The following is an 18,651-nucleotide window of genomic DNA, read 5'->3' as shown; positions in this document are numbered from 1 at the left end:
ACTTCTGCCTCTAAACTGTGCATTATACAAACTGCTAATTATCATTCAAAGCCATGATCTACCCACCGCCGGATGAATGCCACGCGAAGTCGTCGTCCACCCCTCACGGTGTGGTGATGCAGCACTGCCCATGTTGTTCTGGACATCTTGAGATGTGAGAAGCACCGACAGACATTTGGTGAACTAAAAGCAAACTGAGGTGGTCCAGCAATTATACATCTTCTGTTTTTTAAAATTAATTTTCTCCTGCACCTCCAGTCAACACTGATATCGGGCACGTGTTCCCAAATTCTCTGTTACCTGGAAAAAAACACAAGTTGATAGAATAAACAATAACTTTGAATGCTAAATGTATGTGTATTTTGTAAATAACCACCTTAATATTATGCGTCATCCCGTGCTCAAGTGGTGTAATAGCCATCTATTAGTGTTTGCTCTCAAGAAACTCCCAGGAGTTGAGTTATCTATAATTAGCGTTTAGCTACTGTCTATTAGCTGCCATGTGATGTAAATGTAGCACTGCAGTGTGAGGGATGGTGGTGGTGCGTGGGGAGGCCTTCATCCATCAATGAATAGACAATCATCAATAACACTGCCCGAAAGAAAATAAATATTATGTTTTGACAAATTAGTTTTTATTATTTGTGCTTATGCACACTGCCAGTGCAGTATAACAAACATTGGAATAGTGACTGATGGTGGTGGTGGTGATGATGATGCTATCTAAAATTAAGCATATGTCGGGTTTTTTTTCAAGTTAAACCACATCACGTAAAAACTGAAAATTCCGGAATGTGTTTAATTCTCTAAAGAATCTTGCCCCTAGCTGCATCACAAGTGGGTATTGCAGGTACGATGTTTATTGATGTACACAACGGGTTGTGCCCTCCTTAACATTCTTACACCAGCGGCCGCTTCACAGAATGTATTCTCTGGTCACTGTTCGCCTTGCAACGCTTTCATCCCGTAGCCTCGTCTACGATGCATCGCCTCATTGCTCTTTTGTCTCGTGACCCTGCGTGTGATGTGTAATATTGCTGGCCTCTTGTTGCGCGGGCTGGTCCATGCGATGCCTCGCCTCGCCATCCTTTTTGTGTTTCTCGGCCCCCACGTGACGGCATTCCGCGGGCCCTCGTCTGCCGGTCCTCCGTCCGCAGAGCTGCCGGTGACTTCGTCCGGCAGCCTGCGCCAAGCGTTCGAGGGGACCGCCTCCGACGCCGCGGCGGCGGAGACAGCCTGGTCTGCACCAGGGGCGGAACACGCGGAGCGCACCGCCCTGGTGTACGCGGTGCCGCACGGCCTGCTGGCGTGCGGCTACTCCGACGGGCACATCCTCGTTTATCCCGCTGCTGCCATGGCCCTCACGCATTTCCTAGAGGGTGCCCGAGATATTGGACCAGGTATGGATCTGTGGAAAAATGTCACGTTTCTTATAACGGCACTGGATGCAGTGATTCAATCGATACGCAATGGTGCTTTGACTTGGCCAGGAAATTGCAGTACAGCAAGTGGGTTCGTGAACCCATCTGCACTGACCTTTGAGTGCTAGTTATTCTCTCTTTGTGGGTTTTCTCGAGGTTATACGTTTTCCTCCCGCATGCAAAAACACTCCCTAAATTGGTATTGGTCAAACATACAAATCCAGTAGCCTCCTGAAAAAGAGTCTTGAGACTCAGTCTTTATAGATAAATACATTACATTTATTGTATTATACCTGATGTATAATTCAAACACACAGTTGTTATGGGTTTCATGCAATGTCCATCTCGAACTTCTACCAAAATATTTTTTGCAAAAAAGCCAATAGCTCCTTATTATCTCTCATCTGTTTAAATTCCTTTCAAGTGAACTACCAAAAGATGAATGCGACAGACAACAGCTCTGGAATCGAGCACTGTAAAGATTCTGTAATGAGCTGACAATTATTTACCCAAGGAAAGTCTGGCTGAGATTCAAGAATTTGCCTTGGCATGTTTGGCCAAGACCAGGAAGCGGGGGAACCAGGAGAAGACACACCTCACATACGAGAGGGTGTTACTCGGCACGGTCATCTCTTGGCCACTGCATAGCCCTACAACACCTGGCAAGCCCCTCATGGTCACCCATCCAAGTACTAGCCTGGGTCAACCTTGCTTCACTTCCGAGATCTGCTGAGATTAGGTGCATTTAGGGTCATTTGGCGAGAGGCAAAATGTAAAAATGTTTAATATGCTTAGATCTTTTGTTTACAATGATAACACGTTGTGCAGTTCTGGAGGAGCGACCAAAATAATGATTTCCTCATCAGGACAACATGAAAAGAAATGTGCAATTTTAATCTAGCAGCCAAGTGAGGTGTTGGAGCATATGGTTTAGTCATCTCTTTGAAGTAAGCTGGCGAACGGCCATTTAATGCACAAAAAGTCAATAACGGAATTTCTATTTGAAGTCCCTGATAAATGGAAAGCCAATGCAGACGCCCACAGTAACAGGTGCAATCGGTCCCCTTTCGCAGAGTGCACGCTGGGTTTGCTTTGTTTCCCACCGACCGGCTGCCTCGACTTGCCAGGCCACTACACCCTGCAGGGCCACGGCGGCGCGGTGAGCTGCCTGCTGTACCCGCACGAGGCGGCACGGCGCTACGACTCGCGCTGGCTGATCTCGGGCGCAGCCGACTTCTCGGTGCGCCTGTGGGACGTGCTCAGCCAGGAGCTGCTGTGCGCCTTCCATCCACACGCGGGCTCCGTCACGCAGCTGCTGCTGCCGCCCGATAACTGCCATGTATGTACGCATGCGTCGTATGGATGATGTACGTGTTGCATTGTACGTACGTATGATGAACTTCTTTCGCACCGTACGTAGCCAACCGTGCTAATCAGAGGTGCGGGGGGGGGACAATGTGCATTAGATCTGTGCGTACGCGTATGCACGGGGAGCGGTGAAGTGCAGTGGTTAGCGCGCTGCGCTCCGAGAGCCGGCAACCCTGAGCTCGAATCCCAGTCACAGCCAACATCGGTGACAATTGTCTGCCCTGGTCCTGGGCCTCTCCGCTAGGTCGACTTAGCCTAAAATGAGTACAATTTGTAAACATCAGCATGAGTGAGACAAAGGCGGCCGGGTGTGGTGCTGACCACCCATCCCTCTCATGTGCCGTGCTAGCCTTAATAGGTGCTCGCTAACAGCACTGCCCAAACAGTCTGTTGAGGCTATATCTTTCCTTCCGCACGCTTGCTGCATGTCAGCCTCTCTGCTGGGTCCGCCCAGACTTTGCTTTGTGATTTTTTTTATTGAGCATCAAACTGAGGTTGACTCTCGCATAACAACGAAACATTAGGACTGCTACGATACGCAGCTTCGTGTCCAGCGTTGCAGGCGATGTTAAAAGCAGCACTGACTTCGATGTGAACATTATTTAAAGCATTATTAAATGTGCAAGCATGTCAACGTTTAGCTGACTACCGTTTTTTGAGTTCATGTTTAAGTTTTATTTAACTTGATGATCTTTTCTTTCTGTTTCCTGGGAGTGTTTTCCTACGAGTGTTGCTCGCATATGCTGCCGTTTATCGCCACTTACTTTTTGCTCTTTTTTTACTTTTCCTCCTCGCGCCTCCTTGGGTGACACTTACCCCGTTGTTCCAATGAAAACTCTTAGAAGTAAGTTAAACGTGCAATCCAATCTTTCACATTCTACATTTATCTCACTCCCTTCCTCTTTTGCCGAATCTATTTCTCATCGAATGTTTTCAGTATTTCTCTTGGTCCTGCCCAGGTCCTAGTTTCACACCCTTCCATTGCTTGCCCTTACTGCCCGTGCTGCAACCATCACCTAGGGACACTGCCCCAGACACTGCCCCTTGGTGAGGCCCTCTCGTTATGGTGCATGTTTGTGTCTTTCTCGCTTTTCCTCCCGTAACACCCCGCCTTGACCTTGTTTCCTCGCCTTCCCATTCCTCATCTTCAGATTTTTACCCCCAGAAATCTGTCCCTTTCCCCATACTTTTCCTTTGCCCCTTCACCATCCAACCATGCCCCCTTCACTCTCCAAACGAACCCTAGACCTCACACCATTACCCTCTTGCACAGTTGGCACAGTGGGGAGCACAGGTGGTGCATCTGCCAGGCATCTCAGTTAGTCAACCCATGACACCTGCTGCGTCTGTCCCGTGACCTCCTGCCAGCAAGCGTTCGACACTTAACGGGGCCCTAAAGTGCACCTAGCCTGGCACAAGCACCGTGGTGACATCACCACCACTTAGTGGTGAATGGCGGTGGTTGTCGTTACAGAGCAGTAGTGTAGTGCGCACTGCGCTACGAACCCGGTGATCCCAGTTTCATTTGCGCTTACAGCCAACATCCGTGATGGATATCTGAGGTTGACTCAACCTAAAATGAGTGCCTGGTGCGGTGGTGTAAACTCCACTGCTCGGGAGACAAAGGCGGGCGGGCGTGCTAACCACACCACCCCCTGTTGGCCGTCTTGTAATGTACGTTGAACCTCTTTCGCACCGTACAAAGCCAGCCGCGCTAATCTTAGGTGCGGGGGAAGGACATGAAACCAAACGGAACTTTCCCCAGCAGCCTGTATGGCTGTAGAGGGACGGGGGGGGGGGGACCTTTCCCTTTGTTGCTTGTTGCGTGCACTTCGCAGGAGACGGTGCTGCGGTGCGTGTGCTCCGTGGCGTCGGACCACTCCGTGGCCCTGCTGAGCCTGACGGAGCGGCGGCCCCTCCTCCTGGCGTCGCGTCACGCCTTCCCGGTGCAGGCCGTGCGCTGGAGGGCCGCCGACGACCTACTGCTCGTGTGCTGCTCCGACGGTTCACTCTACGTCTGGCAGATGGACAGCGGTGAGACGACCCCCTCGGGGTCGACCGATAGAATCGCCTTAGGGAGTGGAAGAGGAGGGGGGGGTGCGGGTGAGCATGGCAACAGTCAAGCTGTCCATTAGGCAGTGGTTGTCTCGTGCCTCTCACCCATCAGCAAAAACCTGTGGCTGTCTTGGGGCCCCTGTGGCTTTGAAAATGGCCCTAAGAAACGCCTCGAGCTAGGTTCGCGAATACGTGGCTTGTTTGCTTTAAACAACAACAAAAAAACGTCCGTAAAATCGTATAATGCTGTATGTGTGTGTGTCACTGCATATGGCTGTGCAGTTAAAAAGTAAAACAAATAGAACATATTTTCTGACACCAAAATATAACCAACAGAACTTCCAGGCCAATATTGTACGATGTCTATGGGCGGCTGTGCAGTACCACAGCTTTGATCAGCTGTGTGCTCTTGGCTCTCGTCAAAAGGCTATCGTTACGTTGCATAATGCGCAGTGTAAAATTGAATTTATTGAACATATTGATTTCAAGGCCTGTCAGTAGGATTTGATTGATTTCTATTTTTCTTAAGTGTATGCATCTTAACTTTTGAGTATTTCAATCCGTGGAGACATCGATATTGTTATTTATTTGTTTGTACACAAAAGCATCGTTGAGAATCAAGAATTTCGTTGTGATACTGCTCGGAATTTGCTCCAGCCTTTTTTTAAAAATAAAATCTATTTTCAAATGTGGGATATACCAGAGTTACGAGAGAAATCTCGCGCACATGAGGAGATAACTACCGAAACGTCACTAAAGTTTCCATACCAAATAAAATCGGTTGCCTAACTGCGCTGGCAATGGTGCACAAATCACGAGCAACAAAAAATCCAAGCCATTTGTCATGAGCGTTGCCCTAAAAAGGGAAAAGCGATGTCAGAGGCATTGTGGGTAATGTTTTGAGAAATGGCCCTTCTTCATAGCAGTGGACGAATGGCCATTGCACAAAATGTCACCTATTATATACTTTTTTACCCCTTTTTGGAGCAATGTTTTTGAAGAATGCGTTGAGTTTTTTGTCATTTGAACGTTCTGTGCCGCTGGTCCCGATAGTGGTAACATTGATACCAAACCTACATTACGATTGTAAAGTCTCCTTTTACAATTTGAGGACTCCCTCTCCTCCTCGCTGCTACCTTTGTCAGAGTAAATGTCATGTCTGGACAGGGTCGACCTGAGGACCCGATATCCCTCCCATCTCTTCTCACCAAAGACACCCAAGCCCAGAGCACTTATGAAAACCAGGCGGGTGATCTTGTCACGGCAATCAGCGGTAGATTCATTGTCTTCAAAAATCGCCCTCAAGTTAAAAACAACACGGAGCCAATAAAAAGAGATTTGTTGAAAAGTGTAATTAATGAAAAAACATTGGTCTGTAGACTGCACATTACTCTGAAGAAACGTCTTAAGAAACATGGGATACATTGTGGAAAAAAATGAAGCACAGTTTTCCATGATGGTTTGCTTGGCAGCAGTGGTAAATAGTAATTATTGTTCCGACATGATTACTACGATTAACACTGCACTGTGTACGTTCAGCTTTTACATATACCCCATATAGATTTTGTCATTGAATCAGTCATTATTCAGTCATTCAATCATCAATATCATATACTCTATATTCAGTGTTAACAACAAAATAGCAATATAAAGATCGGTTATCTAAGAAAGGATACAAAGATGTTCTCCTTTATCCACTGAGATCCCACTTGCGCACTGACTTGACACTGACATTTTTCAAACGAAGAGCGCTCAACCTCAGGTAGTCACATGACCTCTGCTGTGAACTCACTGGAGGTTGCCAATCACAGCTGCCCAATTAGGTGGAAGGGTGATCTGATTTTTACTTCACATCTATATATTTTTGACAATAGAAAATAGTTCAGTAATTATTCCTGTAACAATTTCCCTAAAATGGCCATGGTTTATTTTGACCTTTAGCTCAGCTCTTGTGCAATTCAGCCACGTGGGTGCATTCCCTGGCTTTGCACGGATGTGGAAATTTATATCTGAACCTGGAGTAAAGCTTTCCCAGAATGCTTCGTGGTATTCTCTAGAAGGTAAAGGCCTATTTGGTGCTCCTAAGCAGTGTTTTCTGCAACGATATTTAGAGGCTTAAAGAGGGTTTAATTTTTTTTTGTTCACGTCTTGCAAAGTGTCCCGGGTGAACGGTTTGATTTGCAAGAGTGACCTGTTTGCAGCCATTTGCTTGTAAATGTAGGACATACGGTATATTTGCTGCCACTGATTAAGGGCCTGTAATATTGGTAACATATTCCTCGACACATAACAAAAAAACTCTTAGATGAATGCATTTGTATCACATCTTGAGATTTAGTGTATTTAGAAAGTAGCAAGTGAATGTTGTATAAATATATGTAAATTTCATTGTATTTTACATTTTTACATTATTTTACGTTACGTATACGTGCCAAAATAGGTGAAGAGCCTTCTTGCTCAAATGAGCGGTGATGCAGCTCTCATCACAGTTGGTGGCCCTTTGCCTGGAGTGAAAATGTCGCTGGGGCCTGTTCTAACCGTGGGTCAATCGCTGTTGACTTCCCGCAAAGTGGTAGCTATTTTATCGACCCAGGACGGATGATAGGCGATGTCAACCCTCAAGGAGGATTTGAACTCACGGCTTCATAATTGTCAGTCAAGCGCCGCTCAAATTCCAGCACGAGTCGGGTGGAGTTCATGTGGACAATCGTATGAATGTTGGAATGTTTAGAGCACTGCATATGTTGTCATGTATGTGGTGTGGCAGTGGAAATGGCTGAGAGATTGATGGGGGTCCTATTAGTGGCTCCCAACATGGGCCACAAAGCCCACAAGGTCACCCCTTGCACACAGCGAAGAGACCTCGGTCTCCTTGACCCCGTAAGTCACTGGATGGGAAGACATCACACCTTGCCCTCATTGATTTATGTTTCCTTAAACTTGTCATTTTAGCCTGAAATTCACATTCCCTAAATAGAAGAGATGAAAGAGGTGACTTGAAGGTCGCCTTGCCTTTTTCCCTGGTGTTCATCGCAACCAGATACTCTGTATTGTGTTTATTATTTATTAACCTTAAACATTCTTGTATCAATGGAAGCATACTTGTTTCGGCGAGTAAGGCAGATGCGTATTTGACACGGTCCATCACAGTTGCCCCATTGGGTGGAACAATGATGAACTAATTCCAAATGCATTTTTTATGCGTGTTTGAAACACAATATTTATATTGGCCTCTTGCATATGATCCATCCAGAGTTTATGCAGGTTGGGTTTTGTAAGGAACTCACAGATTCTTAAAATATATGGACAGAATCCCATCAGTGGGTTCGTCCGGCAGGCTTGCCAATGCTGGCTGGTGCCTGCGGTCCTATAGGCTTAGCTAAGTGCCCAAACAGCTTGTCCTGGCCAGATAGAGGAAACAAAATATCATGGTATGGGTTAGATACCAAAAAAAAGGGCTGATGTGGTCACAAGATAAAGTTGCAGTTGAATTGGCTCGGCACTGGCTAGTGCCAGTGATGTCGGGAAGCTTGCAAATGATATGGGGCAGTTGGCAGCGGCCGACCTCCATAAAAAAAGAAGACGCCAATGAGTGATACCCCAACCATAATAAACAGAACATTGAGCGGTACATGTCGCGGCGTCCAGTGGCTGAATGGGACTTGTGAACCCATTACATAGAATATGTAAGATAAAAAAAACATTGAACTTTGATCATCGATATTAATTGATGAATCTATGCATCGTTTTACTTAGGCAGCTTATCTGCACATTCCCCTGATCTGGAAACCCGTAACACCTGGGTTCATCCATGACCTCTTGCCAGCACAACCTTCACCACTTCACATAGCCTCACTCAGCCTGCCTTGGCTACCTTGAGAGCCTGACCCATCGCTTGGTGGCCAAGAGTGGCTGCTGTGCTGCCTGAGTGCAGATTTACCATTTCTACATCACACGACATCGGGATCAATCAGAAAGGTTCACTCTTTCATCACGACGTAAAGTATGCACTTCACATACACCGACCTGCGCACTTCCACATTTGCCAAATTATATTTCCCTTGCATGATCATGTATTTGGGTACTCTGCTAGACGGCTAAAATCTTAATTAGTGTGGTGTTTAATAGTATAACTATGTATAAATTGCCTCCCTTTTGCCTGCCGCAAAGTCTGATAACGTTCGTATTTTCTTTATCGTCACTCTTTGCATCTCGAAAAATGATCATGTTTGTGCTTTTGTGTATCCTGTGCGTATGAGTGTATCCCTGTGTTTCCCAGTGTATTCTGCGGTGTGTATTCCTGCTTGTCCACTTGCGCTTCTCTCTGCTTGAGCCACCTGAGCTCCCATGGATCGCATTCCTTTGTGCCTTTCTTCCCTTGGGTTTTCCTGCACTTCATGATCAAATGCATCCATCTCTTTCATTATCTGTGATAAAACTACTGTATCCACCAGCTCACGTCCTCTTCGTGCGTTGTGCTCTTAATTCTGTGAACCCCAAAAAAATCGGTTCAGCTAACCAACCCATCCTGCAGATTTTTGCCATCAACGTGTTTCGTTATGTCATGAGTATTTCATTTTAAGCAAGTCAAAATTACTCCAATGGCAAGCGACGCTTTGGATACAAACCCACACGTTTAGGATGTTGCTTTGTGCCAAATCTATTCCCATTTTGCTTGTAATTAAAGTGCACTGCCCATGAGTAATGATTTAATTGCAAAATCAATGAGAGATAATTATTAATTAAAATTGTATGAATTGCTTAATCGCATTACACACACGTACAAAAGTGGAAAAGTTCTGTATCTTGTACATTTCCTGTTTCAAACAGTGTAATCAGACGTTGCGTTTCTTTCAGTGTTTAGAAACATGCGACTAAATGTGTGCGTCATGAATTGAACATTTCGAATTGCTTTGTAAAAGAAATCTCACGTGGAAGAGCAAAAGTCCACAAAAACAAGGCGCACTGCGGCCACTGACTGCTCGCACGGTTTTCTCGTCGTATTTTCGGATCTCATGCTCCACTTAAATTGCCGGGAAAAGCAACAACACGAGAAACCTAATGCACACACCCGATGGGTTTCTTTGTCAGGGAAATATGGTTATCCACGTTTGTGGATGGCGGTTTTCAGTAGAGTATAGACGTTGGTGACTTCCAAGTATGTTATATAGGATATGAAACCGGCAATGGCCTGTATAGTTGTTCATGGTGACGATGCAGAATTTTTCAAGCATGTATATTTTAGCAGTTTGCTTGTTGTTTTTGTAATGCCTTATGGAACAGAACTGTTGATTGACTGTTCACTTCATGCAAAGTGCCCCGGTGGAAATTGCACTGTAATCTTTAACATTTTTGTATGTATGTTGAACTTCTTTCGCATCGCACGTAGCCAACCATGTTAAACCACCACGTGACAGCCCTTTGAGATAAATCTCTCTTGCACGGGAGACATGGGGTGGGAGTAAAAAAAATACACGAAAAGATGTTATACGCAGAAACAAAAATGTCAACAAATGGATAATAGATTAAATCTGTAATAATAAGAATAAAAAATATATATATATCTATGGTGTGAAGACCCGGTCGGGTTACAGTAACATAATCCCCCTAGGTTCGTGGCCGAGGCTCTCATCTGTGGTTATGTAACGCACTGCCAGCTGCTGTGATATGGTGCCCATGTCCGCATGTCTGTACCGTGGGATGCATGGTGTCTGCATGATGGACCAGACTGAGAATTGTTTTTTTATCCCAGGGATTTTGTTTGTGCGCTCGTGACGGAATTGTGGGTAAGGAATTGTGGGTAAAAATGGCCGTTGGGCTGCAGTGCGCTTCTGGTGGCAGTGGCTTTCTGTCTTGTCAAAGTTTTGTTCTTCCACCTTCACTGCTTCCCTCTGGTCATTAACATGAGATTGAAGCTTTTAAAAGATCAATCGATACCTCCCCGATGATTTATCCCACGTGGTGGGGCGATAAAACCTCCAAGGTTGGGATGACGGCCGAGTTTGTCTCCTCGGCCTTATAAACGCCTGTCATTTCACATTTTTTTTTTAAACCTGGGACAGGAATTGGATTATGGGTTTGCTTAACCCTTCAGCTGCAAAACGAAGATTCTTGGCGCGGTGTTGTGTGTGAAAGCCTTTTGTGCGTTCTGGTTTTTTGTTTCTATTCGTGAGTCCTCGTCTCAGTGTTTCCTTGCTGCATTCGGCTTTTGTTACTCTGCCTCTTCTACTTGCGTGTTGAATACATTTGGATCCTTCAGTACATTTACAAATAATTTCATACATTTCAATAAGACGTCACAAAGGCAGTACAATTTTAATTTAGGTTTTCAGAATTATATCGAAACATTTTGTAAAAATACGTTTGCAGTCATCATAGCAGTTTAACGTTGTGCTATGACAGCACCGATTTAAAATGTTACACAACGCGTACGGACTCATCTCTATTGCGTACTTGCCAATCAACTACCTCATATCCTCGTGTTTTAATTTCGAGCCAATGTAAATGTTAATATCTTCAATGGAGTAAACCGAAAATAAATCACAACTGCGTGGAACGGCACCGATTGAATATTGTACCCAATTGGATGTATTATTATGGAGATTTAGCATTGAAGCCTTAATCCCTTTTTTTTCATTGGATTCCACTGACTCCTGTATGTGTAGCTGTTGCTTATCAGTCTGCAAGCCATCGTGTGATCCACGTTGTGAACACAAATACGAATCTATTTGGAACCCTTGCAGAGCAATGCACCCCCCCCCCCCCACCTTGTTAGAAAATGGTTTGTGGAAGGAGATAACACAGAACTTATTCTGATCTCTTTGCCCTCTCATCCACACTAAGGGGGGTAGTGCTCTCCCACCCGCACTGCAGCAGACAGAAATTTACATCATATGATAGTCAAACTAATATATGTTTAATTAAATTCTCAGAAGGAATTTTGCATTAACCTGCAGACACGAAATTTAGTGTGGTGTTTTTACCCCGTAGTTTTTGGTGTCTGAGTTGAGGCCATGAACGTACTGCATACGAGAAGCTAGTTTAATCATGGGTGTCTGTCTGCGTTCAAAGCCAGGATTCCAGTGGTACCAGCATAGTGTTCTGACCTCTGACCCACCCGGCCACCTCATGCACAGTTTAAAAAAAAAAATCAAGGTGAAAGAGTGATATTGTCACCGTCACCAGACATTGCACGCATCAACCGGTCACATCGGAGGGGTGTCTCCATGCATCACTCTACACCCTCTGCTCCCACAGCCGCCTCCCTCTAAGAAACCGAGGAATGCAATCCACTGAAAGCAAGCAAGATGTACGTAACCGGACTATTCCCCACATTTGACACGTGGCCTACACGCTGTCGTGTGTGGAATTCTTGCTCGCTGAGCAGGAGGGACGATTACTGGTACATACCTTGCAGTGGCCAGCAGAAATATACAACCAAGGGGAAGATGATGGAATCATTTAAGAGCAAATAATAATTTATCCACAATAGAGGTTTTTTGGGTTAGATTGCGTAAATATAAATGTGTCGTTAAACCCTCCACCACTTGACACACGGCAAATTAGTAAGGTTTGTCACATCAACAAAACAAGCCAATTCGTTTCTAGTTCAGCACACCAGTGTGTTGGAGAGTAAACCCACAACATTGACAAATCTATTACGACGTTTTGCCGATAATTACAACCAGCCTCATCAGGCGATAGCCAGAGTTGTGGATAAAACCTCGAGTTTAGGTCTTACATAGAGGGGTATATGTGATGTCACTTGTGAGCCAATCATGTTCGATAATAACTTAGTTTGTCTGATATTATTACCATTATTATGGTGCAAGGATATCATGAAGGCGGCTACATCTCACAGATGGGTAAAGTCTGCCAGTAAGGGGTTATATTTCTGTGTGGATTTATGCAATTTATTAAATTTGACACCGGCACACGTGGCCTACTATTTTCCTAATAACGTCACAGGATCATTGATTTCCCACTGCGGAGTAGACGGCACATAGTATTTGGGGTTAATACATCCGCAGGTTAATACACCCGCAGTGTTAACCAGGGTGGCCACTGGGCTCGAACCACGAACCTCTGCAGCAAGCAGCGAATGTGTTACTGCTCGGCCGTGTCACTGCCCATACCTTGGAGGCCTGATATCACGTCGCGTTACGTGATATCAATGGGATCTCGCAACATGAGGCGAGGCTCGGTGTCGAGACGCCAAGGCATTGAAGCTGATGACCTCTTGACCTTGTGTGTATTTAGGCTCAACTTCCCTTCAGAGTTGTTTCTTATTGTCACATTGACGCGAGCACTCTTTAAAAAGCATATTATAGGCAGATGCGGATGTTTATACTTGTTGTCCAATCCCTTTTTTTTACACGTTTTCAGAAAATAAAACAGCTTAGTGACGTAGCGGCAGCGTACTTGAAACATTGCATGCTTCGACTCGAACACATTCTTGGAGATATGTATGCGGTGATGTGGTTCACACACAAGACCAGGGTTCACGTGTGCCAGTCCTTTTACTCAGCACCCTGCGCTTGGCCTTTGACCTCCCTTTGGCCTTTTTTGTGGGTTTTTTCAGTGCCCTGTTTTTGTTCTAACGTCTGTGTTCTATTCCTCACTTCTGTCTCCTTGCCATGTGGCCTGGCCTGGTTGTGTGCGGTAACATGCCCTCTGTTCTTGCCCGTCGACCCCCTGTCCAGATGTATACCAACAAAAAAGTCACCCTTCACCTTTGTTGCCCTTTGTGTCTGTTTATGTAAATGCAATTGAGCACATACATTATCATATTCACCACGATTGGCTGTACGTATTTAGCGGGCAATGAGTTAATATTGTGACTTGTGGAGGTTTTGGGGGTAAAATAAAAGGGTCCTGTGGCTTCAGTAGTTGTTGAAGGCGGAAGAGTGCGGCTTGCTGGTAAAGATTTATCCTTCTGCTGCCACGGCTGGCCAACACACGATGTAAATAATTTATGGCCCTAGCCTTGCCGCATAAATTCTGGTGACAAAGTTCAATAACTGAAAAACAGTTGGTGGCCATCTTAAGCGATGCAGTGTACTGCAGCGGAGAGAGCCGCCTCTGTCTCCATCATTTTTGCTCTTGCAGCCGCAGCAGCAGCGGCAGCAGCCGCAGCAGCAGCGGCAGTGGCAGCCGCAGCAGCATTTTTAGTTCCGTAACCTGTGATAGCTCTGAACACATGCTGTAAAAAAAATACTCTTTAGGTTAACATCGACGTTCAGTCGCCAAAATTAGTTCATTATTTATATATTACATTTTTTTATATCTCTCTTTTAAGAATAATTTACATTTGCATCCTTTTTTTTTACTGATTGCTACCTTTTTATTTTCCAGGCGAGACAAAAAACAATGTGATTAATTTTGTTTCGAGGGGGACCTGGATACCCAGAATTATTAAAGGGCAGTTGGCCTTTTGTTATTAGTTGACCGTGCTACACAGTGGCTTACTGTTGCAAATTATGCTAACGTTGAACCTTCATCAACCCACGAAGGGTTTTGTTTTCACCATACTTCGCCCACGCCGCTCTATGCGGGTTGGTGAAGTGGGGAGGGGGGTCTAGGACTAGTTCAGACGCCGCTCGCCACTGACGGTGGCTGTCGACAGAAATCAAGAGCACGTGACCAGGTTCAGAGCAAGTGCGCCAACCACAGCGCCCACCCCTCCACCCGAGTGACGTTACAGGGTCTGTAATGTCTATTTGTACGAGAGGCAGAATGGTTGATAATTCCCATCAGACATTTACTGGAACTGCTTGTTGTGTTTAGTTTGTTGTCCTTCCCCCGCACCTCCGATCAGCACGGTTGGCTACGCACGGAGCGAAAGAAGTTCAACGTACGTGCAACTACATGGAGGGAAATTGAACCGTCCGACTGTGTGCACCCCGGCTCGTGTGTGCTACGATCCAAGTGGAGATTAATCTCCCTAATTATACTCGGAATGGGAAGTTGCTTAGCATGGCATGCGAGCAGTGAGACGAGTGAAGCGTGACCATGGAAGATGGACAAGGTGCAACCCAGCTGTGCGAGTTGCCGAATGTGCATCGCTGTGCCTCGCACAGCAAACGACCTGGCAGCACACGGCGATTTAGCAGCCCGAGGAATGAGACCAAGCAGCTGTGACCCATTAAAGTGGAGAGTGCCTCGTCTGAGCAGTAATTAAACTCGGTCTATAAAATTCAAATAGCACCGGCCATTCACATTACGTAGTCTTGGTGTCAAACGTGCACATTTTACTGTTAACCTCTTCTTTGCTGTGATACAGAATAAAGAAATCGTCATTCGTGGAAATATTAATCATTCTCTATCCACCATTAGCTGAAGGTCTGTCCCATGTATCTGCTGGTTACTGTATTTATTTTTGTTGTGAAATTCCCTTGCTTGTGTGTTGTTTCATGTTTCATATTTGCTTGCTTTCTCTCTCATCGTGCTCCAACTGTTAATTGCCATACATGCATTGATGATGAACAAGAGACCTCCGCTTATCAGTGACGATATTGGGGGCCTGCTGTTGCCAGTAAGCACATTAATGGAGAAGAGGAATTTAGTCAGAATGTTGCAGCCTCGATTATTTACGGAGTGACTTTTACACCGTCCACGTCTTAATTATCAAGAGCACAGTACACATTGAATATCCTCGATGAAATAAAAAAAACCATTGTAAATACTGTCCATACTGAGCGTGAAGTGTGAGTCTTGCTGTGTGAGTTTGCACGTGCTGGTGTGAGCGTTTGAAAGTGGCTGGAGAGCCAAGTCATCAGCACACTCACGATTTGGAGGAGAGTTTCGTGAAGTCAATGATTCGATTTCTGTAGCCGCATGATAATTTATGTGGAGAACTATCAAAGCATGTTGTTTGTAGTAAAGTGGACGTGAAAGTGTCTTTGATATTGTCAGGTCCAATATTTTTTAAATCACACTATTGAATTGAAAGAGAGTTCTTATGCAGCTGTGCTTGAACAGACCTTGTTTACAATCGGTATAAACACCTCCAATTAGCACGGTTGGCTACATACAGTGCGAAAGAAGTTCAACATACATAATGATTACATTTACCCCTATTATATATAATACATCGAAGGTAATGTCCGAATCTGAATGTGCTCATTGTAAAGGTAGTGCTTGTATATGCCTATATTCACTTACGTGGGAACTTTGTATTGCTTCTGCGTGGGCATAGTAAGAGCGTGATCGTAATTGCAGTGGCAATGAAGCTCGGTGCTGAGTGGAGTCAGCTGGGTGGCTCAGGTCAGAAGGCCAAGCTGGCAACGCTGAGCACATGGGTTCAAGTCCAGGTAGTTGCCTCAACTAAACCGGTTTCTCAAGTGCAGTGAGTTGATGGTCTCAGCCTAGTCACCAAGAAATACACATTACATTAATTTGATTCTGCAGCTAATTTGGCTAAATTCCAGCCCTGAGATTTTAAATGTTGTTTTGACTGTCACGCGATGAACATTACAGTGATCTGGCAGAGTGTGTGGGAATGTGATGCCCTTTATTGTGCTGGCCAGGTCACTTGATGGAATCTCAGAGGTAGGTCTGTGATGTCCGCTTGCGCGGGCCATTCTCTAACACGAAGTGTTGCACTACTTTGCGAAATATCCAAATGGATTCTTAATTTCTTCACATGACACCGATAGCGCAATCGGGATAACATTTAGTGGAGTGGAGAGGAAGGGGGTACAAGGATGGTATGGTGCCGATTGTGGCTGAAATAAAAACGTCATTTTGCCGAACTGCGGCACGAGTGTAAGCAGGTTGATCACACTCTTCATGAGGCTTAGCGAGGTCAAGGAACTGACCACGAAGGGTCAGCCACGACACTGACCCCGTGGTGCCGTGCCCTCCCCGAAGCAGGCGTGCTGGATCGCTGTGTCGTCGGACTGGCGGCCGAGGAGATCCTGAGCCTGTGCGACGACCGCGACCCAGCGGGGGGCTACGTGGCGCTGGAGCCCGGGGGACCGTGGGGGGGCCTCCACAAGTACCCGCGGCTGCGCTCCTTCAAGACGCTGCTGGCCCACCGTCACGCCGTGCAGCCGCCGAGCCTTGAAGTGGCTGACAAGGTAACCGTCCCCGTGGCGCGCGCGAACGTGTGTGTGTGCGTGTGTGTGTATGTTGGGAACTTTGATATTTTATCTGTAGTCCTTTGGTATTGCGATATACAAATGTGTATGTATATCAGCGGCTAATCGCGAAAGCCTACGTGTTAAACTGGCCGAGGATTCGTTCCACGTTTGAGGTGTTTCATTGTACGTCAACATTTAGTGACTTAGGTCTGATAATTTTGTTCCAAGAACTCGTCCCACTTTTTTTATGGTGTCCACAGACGTTCCATTTCATCGAGGACCTTTCCTTTGTTTCATACGGCAAAGAGAAGTGTTTACATCTTCACGTGTGACCTCGGGTGCTTCCTGGAGACAATTATTTTAAGAATTACAGACCCATTCACCTCCTGTACCAAGTGTGTAAATTGTTGATGAGGAATCATTAGCACCAAAGTGACATTTAGAGTATGAGCAACGTGAGCAATCTGAATTGAGGACAGGTTTACCTACCATCTACCTCATACATACTATCAATTGGATTCCGGAAAATAAAAATATGGATTGGAAACATAGACACTGACAAATAAAATGGAACAAAAGCGGAAAGTCCTCTGTTCTTTTGCGTACGACAGGGTACTACTGTAACCCTGTCCAATGGTAAAGGTGCAGCACAACAATTTCTTGCTCACTCCACTACTGGCAGAAGGGCCACCACGTGACGTGGCGGCTTTAGAGAGCCCCTCTGAAGTGTATTTGGCCAACTCGTCCACAGTAGCCAGATGTCTTGGAACAGATTGGAGTAGTCGCACCTTGCCGCGCAAGTATCGGTAGGAAGTGAAAATGTGAAATCGGTATTTGTACAATAATGTGGTTAATACACGAGTGGTTGTTAAAAGTAGTAGGTGCCCAGAGGTCGGTGATGAAGGAGAAAGTATAAACCAGAGTCGTGGGAAAACGGAAGAGCAAACTACGTGGCGAGATGGTAACTACCTCGCCTGGTATACAGGAAGTCGTGGGTTCGGTCCCGACCCTAACGCCTGCTGTATTTTTGGAGTTGCGTGTCTCTCTCTCTCCCCGTGGTTGCGTGGAATTTTCTCCGAGCCCTCCGGTTTTTCCCTCCACGTTTAGAAACGGCATGCGCTATTAGAGCCTCCAGTAGAGGGGGTTTTAGAGAACCCCTCTACAGGGTAGTTGGCCTACTCATCCACACTCATCAGACTTCTGGGAATGAGCGGGAATACCCACACTTAACCCCACCACACATCACCTTCAGATCGACTAACTGTGGGGTGCCCACTTAAACCGCTGGTCATATTCGTAATTTTGAAACTGGGGAATATTTTCCAATGGGGTAATAAGGAACAGTCCTGGAACAAAGCCCACATGAGCCAGATAAAACATACATCTGGGCTCACTGTGCTACAAGTGTATACAGTCCATATGAAATTTTGTCCGTGCATTATTATTTTAGATTTGGGCAAATGCAAACCCCACGCAAATCTCAACGCCACGAGCAGATCGCCGCTGTTCTCACAGACTCCGTGGACATAAATTATTCACAGCTCATAATCTGGTTCGCTATCAAGCAGCCTCCTCCCTCGCAATGTGCATCATCTCACATCGTCAGCGGAGCAGTGTGTGCTTGCCCAATTAGAAAAATGAAATGGACATTGTAACCGGGTTCTCTATGAGTCGAGTCTCCGTATTGACTCATTAAGGTATAAATCGTTTGTGGTCATCTGCTC

The 18,651-nt window shown here is 45.6% G+C and overlaps 1 protein-coding gene across 3 annotated transcripts in view; it reads left to right on the top strand.

Annotated features, from left to right (window-relative positions):
• Positions 1-18,651, top strand: part of LOC144722089 (WD repeat-containing protein 7-like) — a 127,449-nt gene that overhangs the window by 52,407 nt on the left and 56,391 nt on the right. For all 3 annotated transcript variants that reach the window (XM_078600217.1, XM_078600218.1, XM_078600216.1), the window contains 4 exons: positions 1,158-1,400; positions 2,549-2,760; positions 4,628-4,823; positions 16,719-16,924. In XM_078600217.1, the coding sequence (XP_078456343.1) occupies positions 1,158-1,400; positions 2,549-2,760; positions 4,628-4,823; positions 16,719-16,924 (857 nt within the window). The remainder of the gene's footprint in view (positions 1-1,157; positions 1,401-2,548; positions 2,761-4,627; positions 4,824-16,718; positions 16,925-18,651) is intronic.

This window comes from Lampetra planeri, chromosome 13, assembly GCF_965212315.1.
Source record: "Lampetra planeri chromosome 13, kcLamPlan1.2.h2, whole genome shotgun sequence".
In the NCBI taxonomy this organism is placed as follows: domain Eukaryota; kingdom Metazoa; phylum Chordata; class Hyperoartia; order Petromyzontiformes; family Petromyzontidae; genus Lampetra; species Lampetra planeri.
The sequence above is the reverse complement of the archived record's forward strand: the minus strand, read 5'-3'. Positions and strand labels throughout refer to the sequence as shown.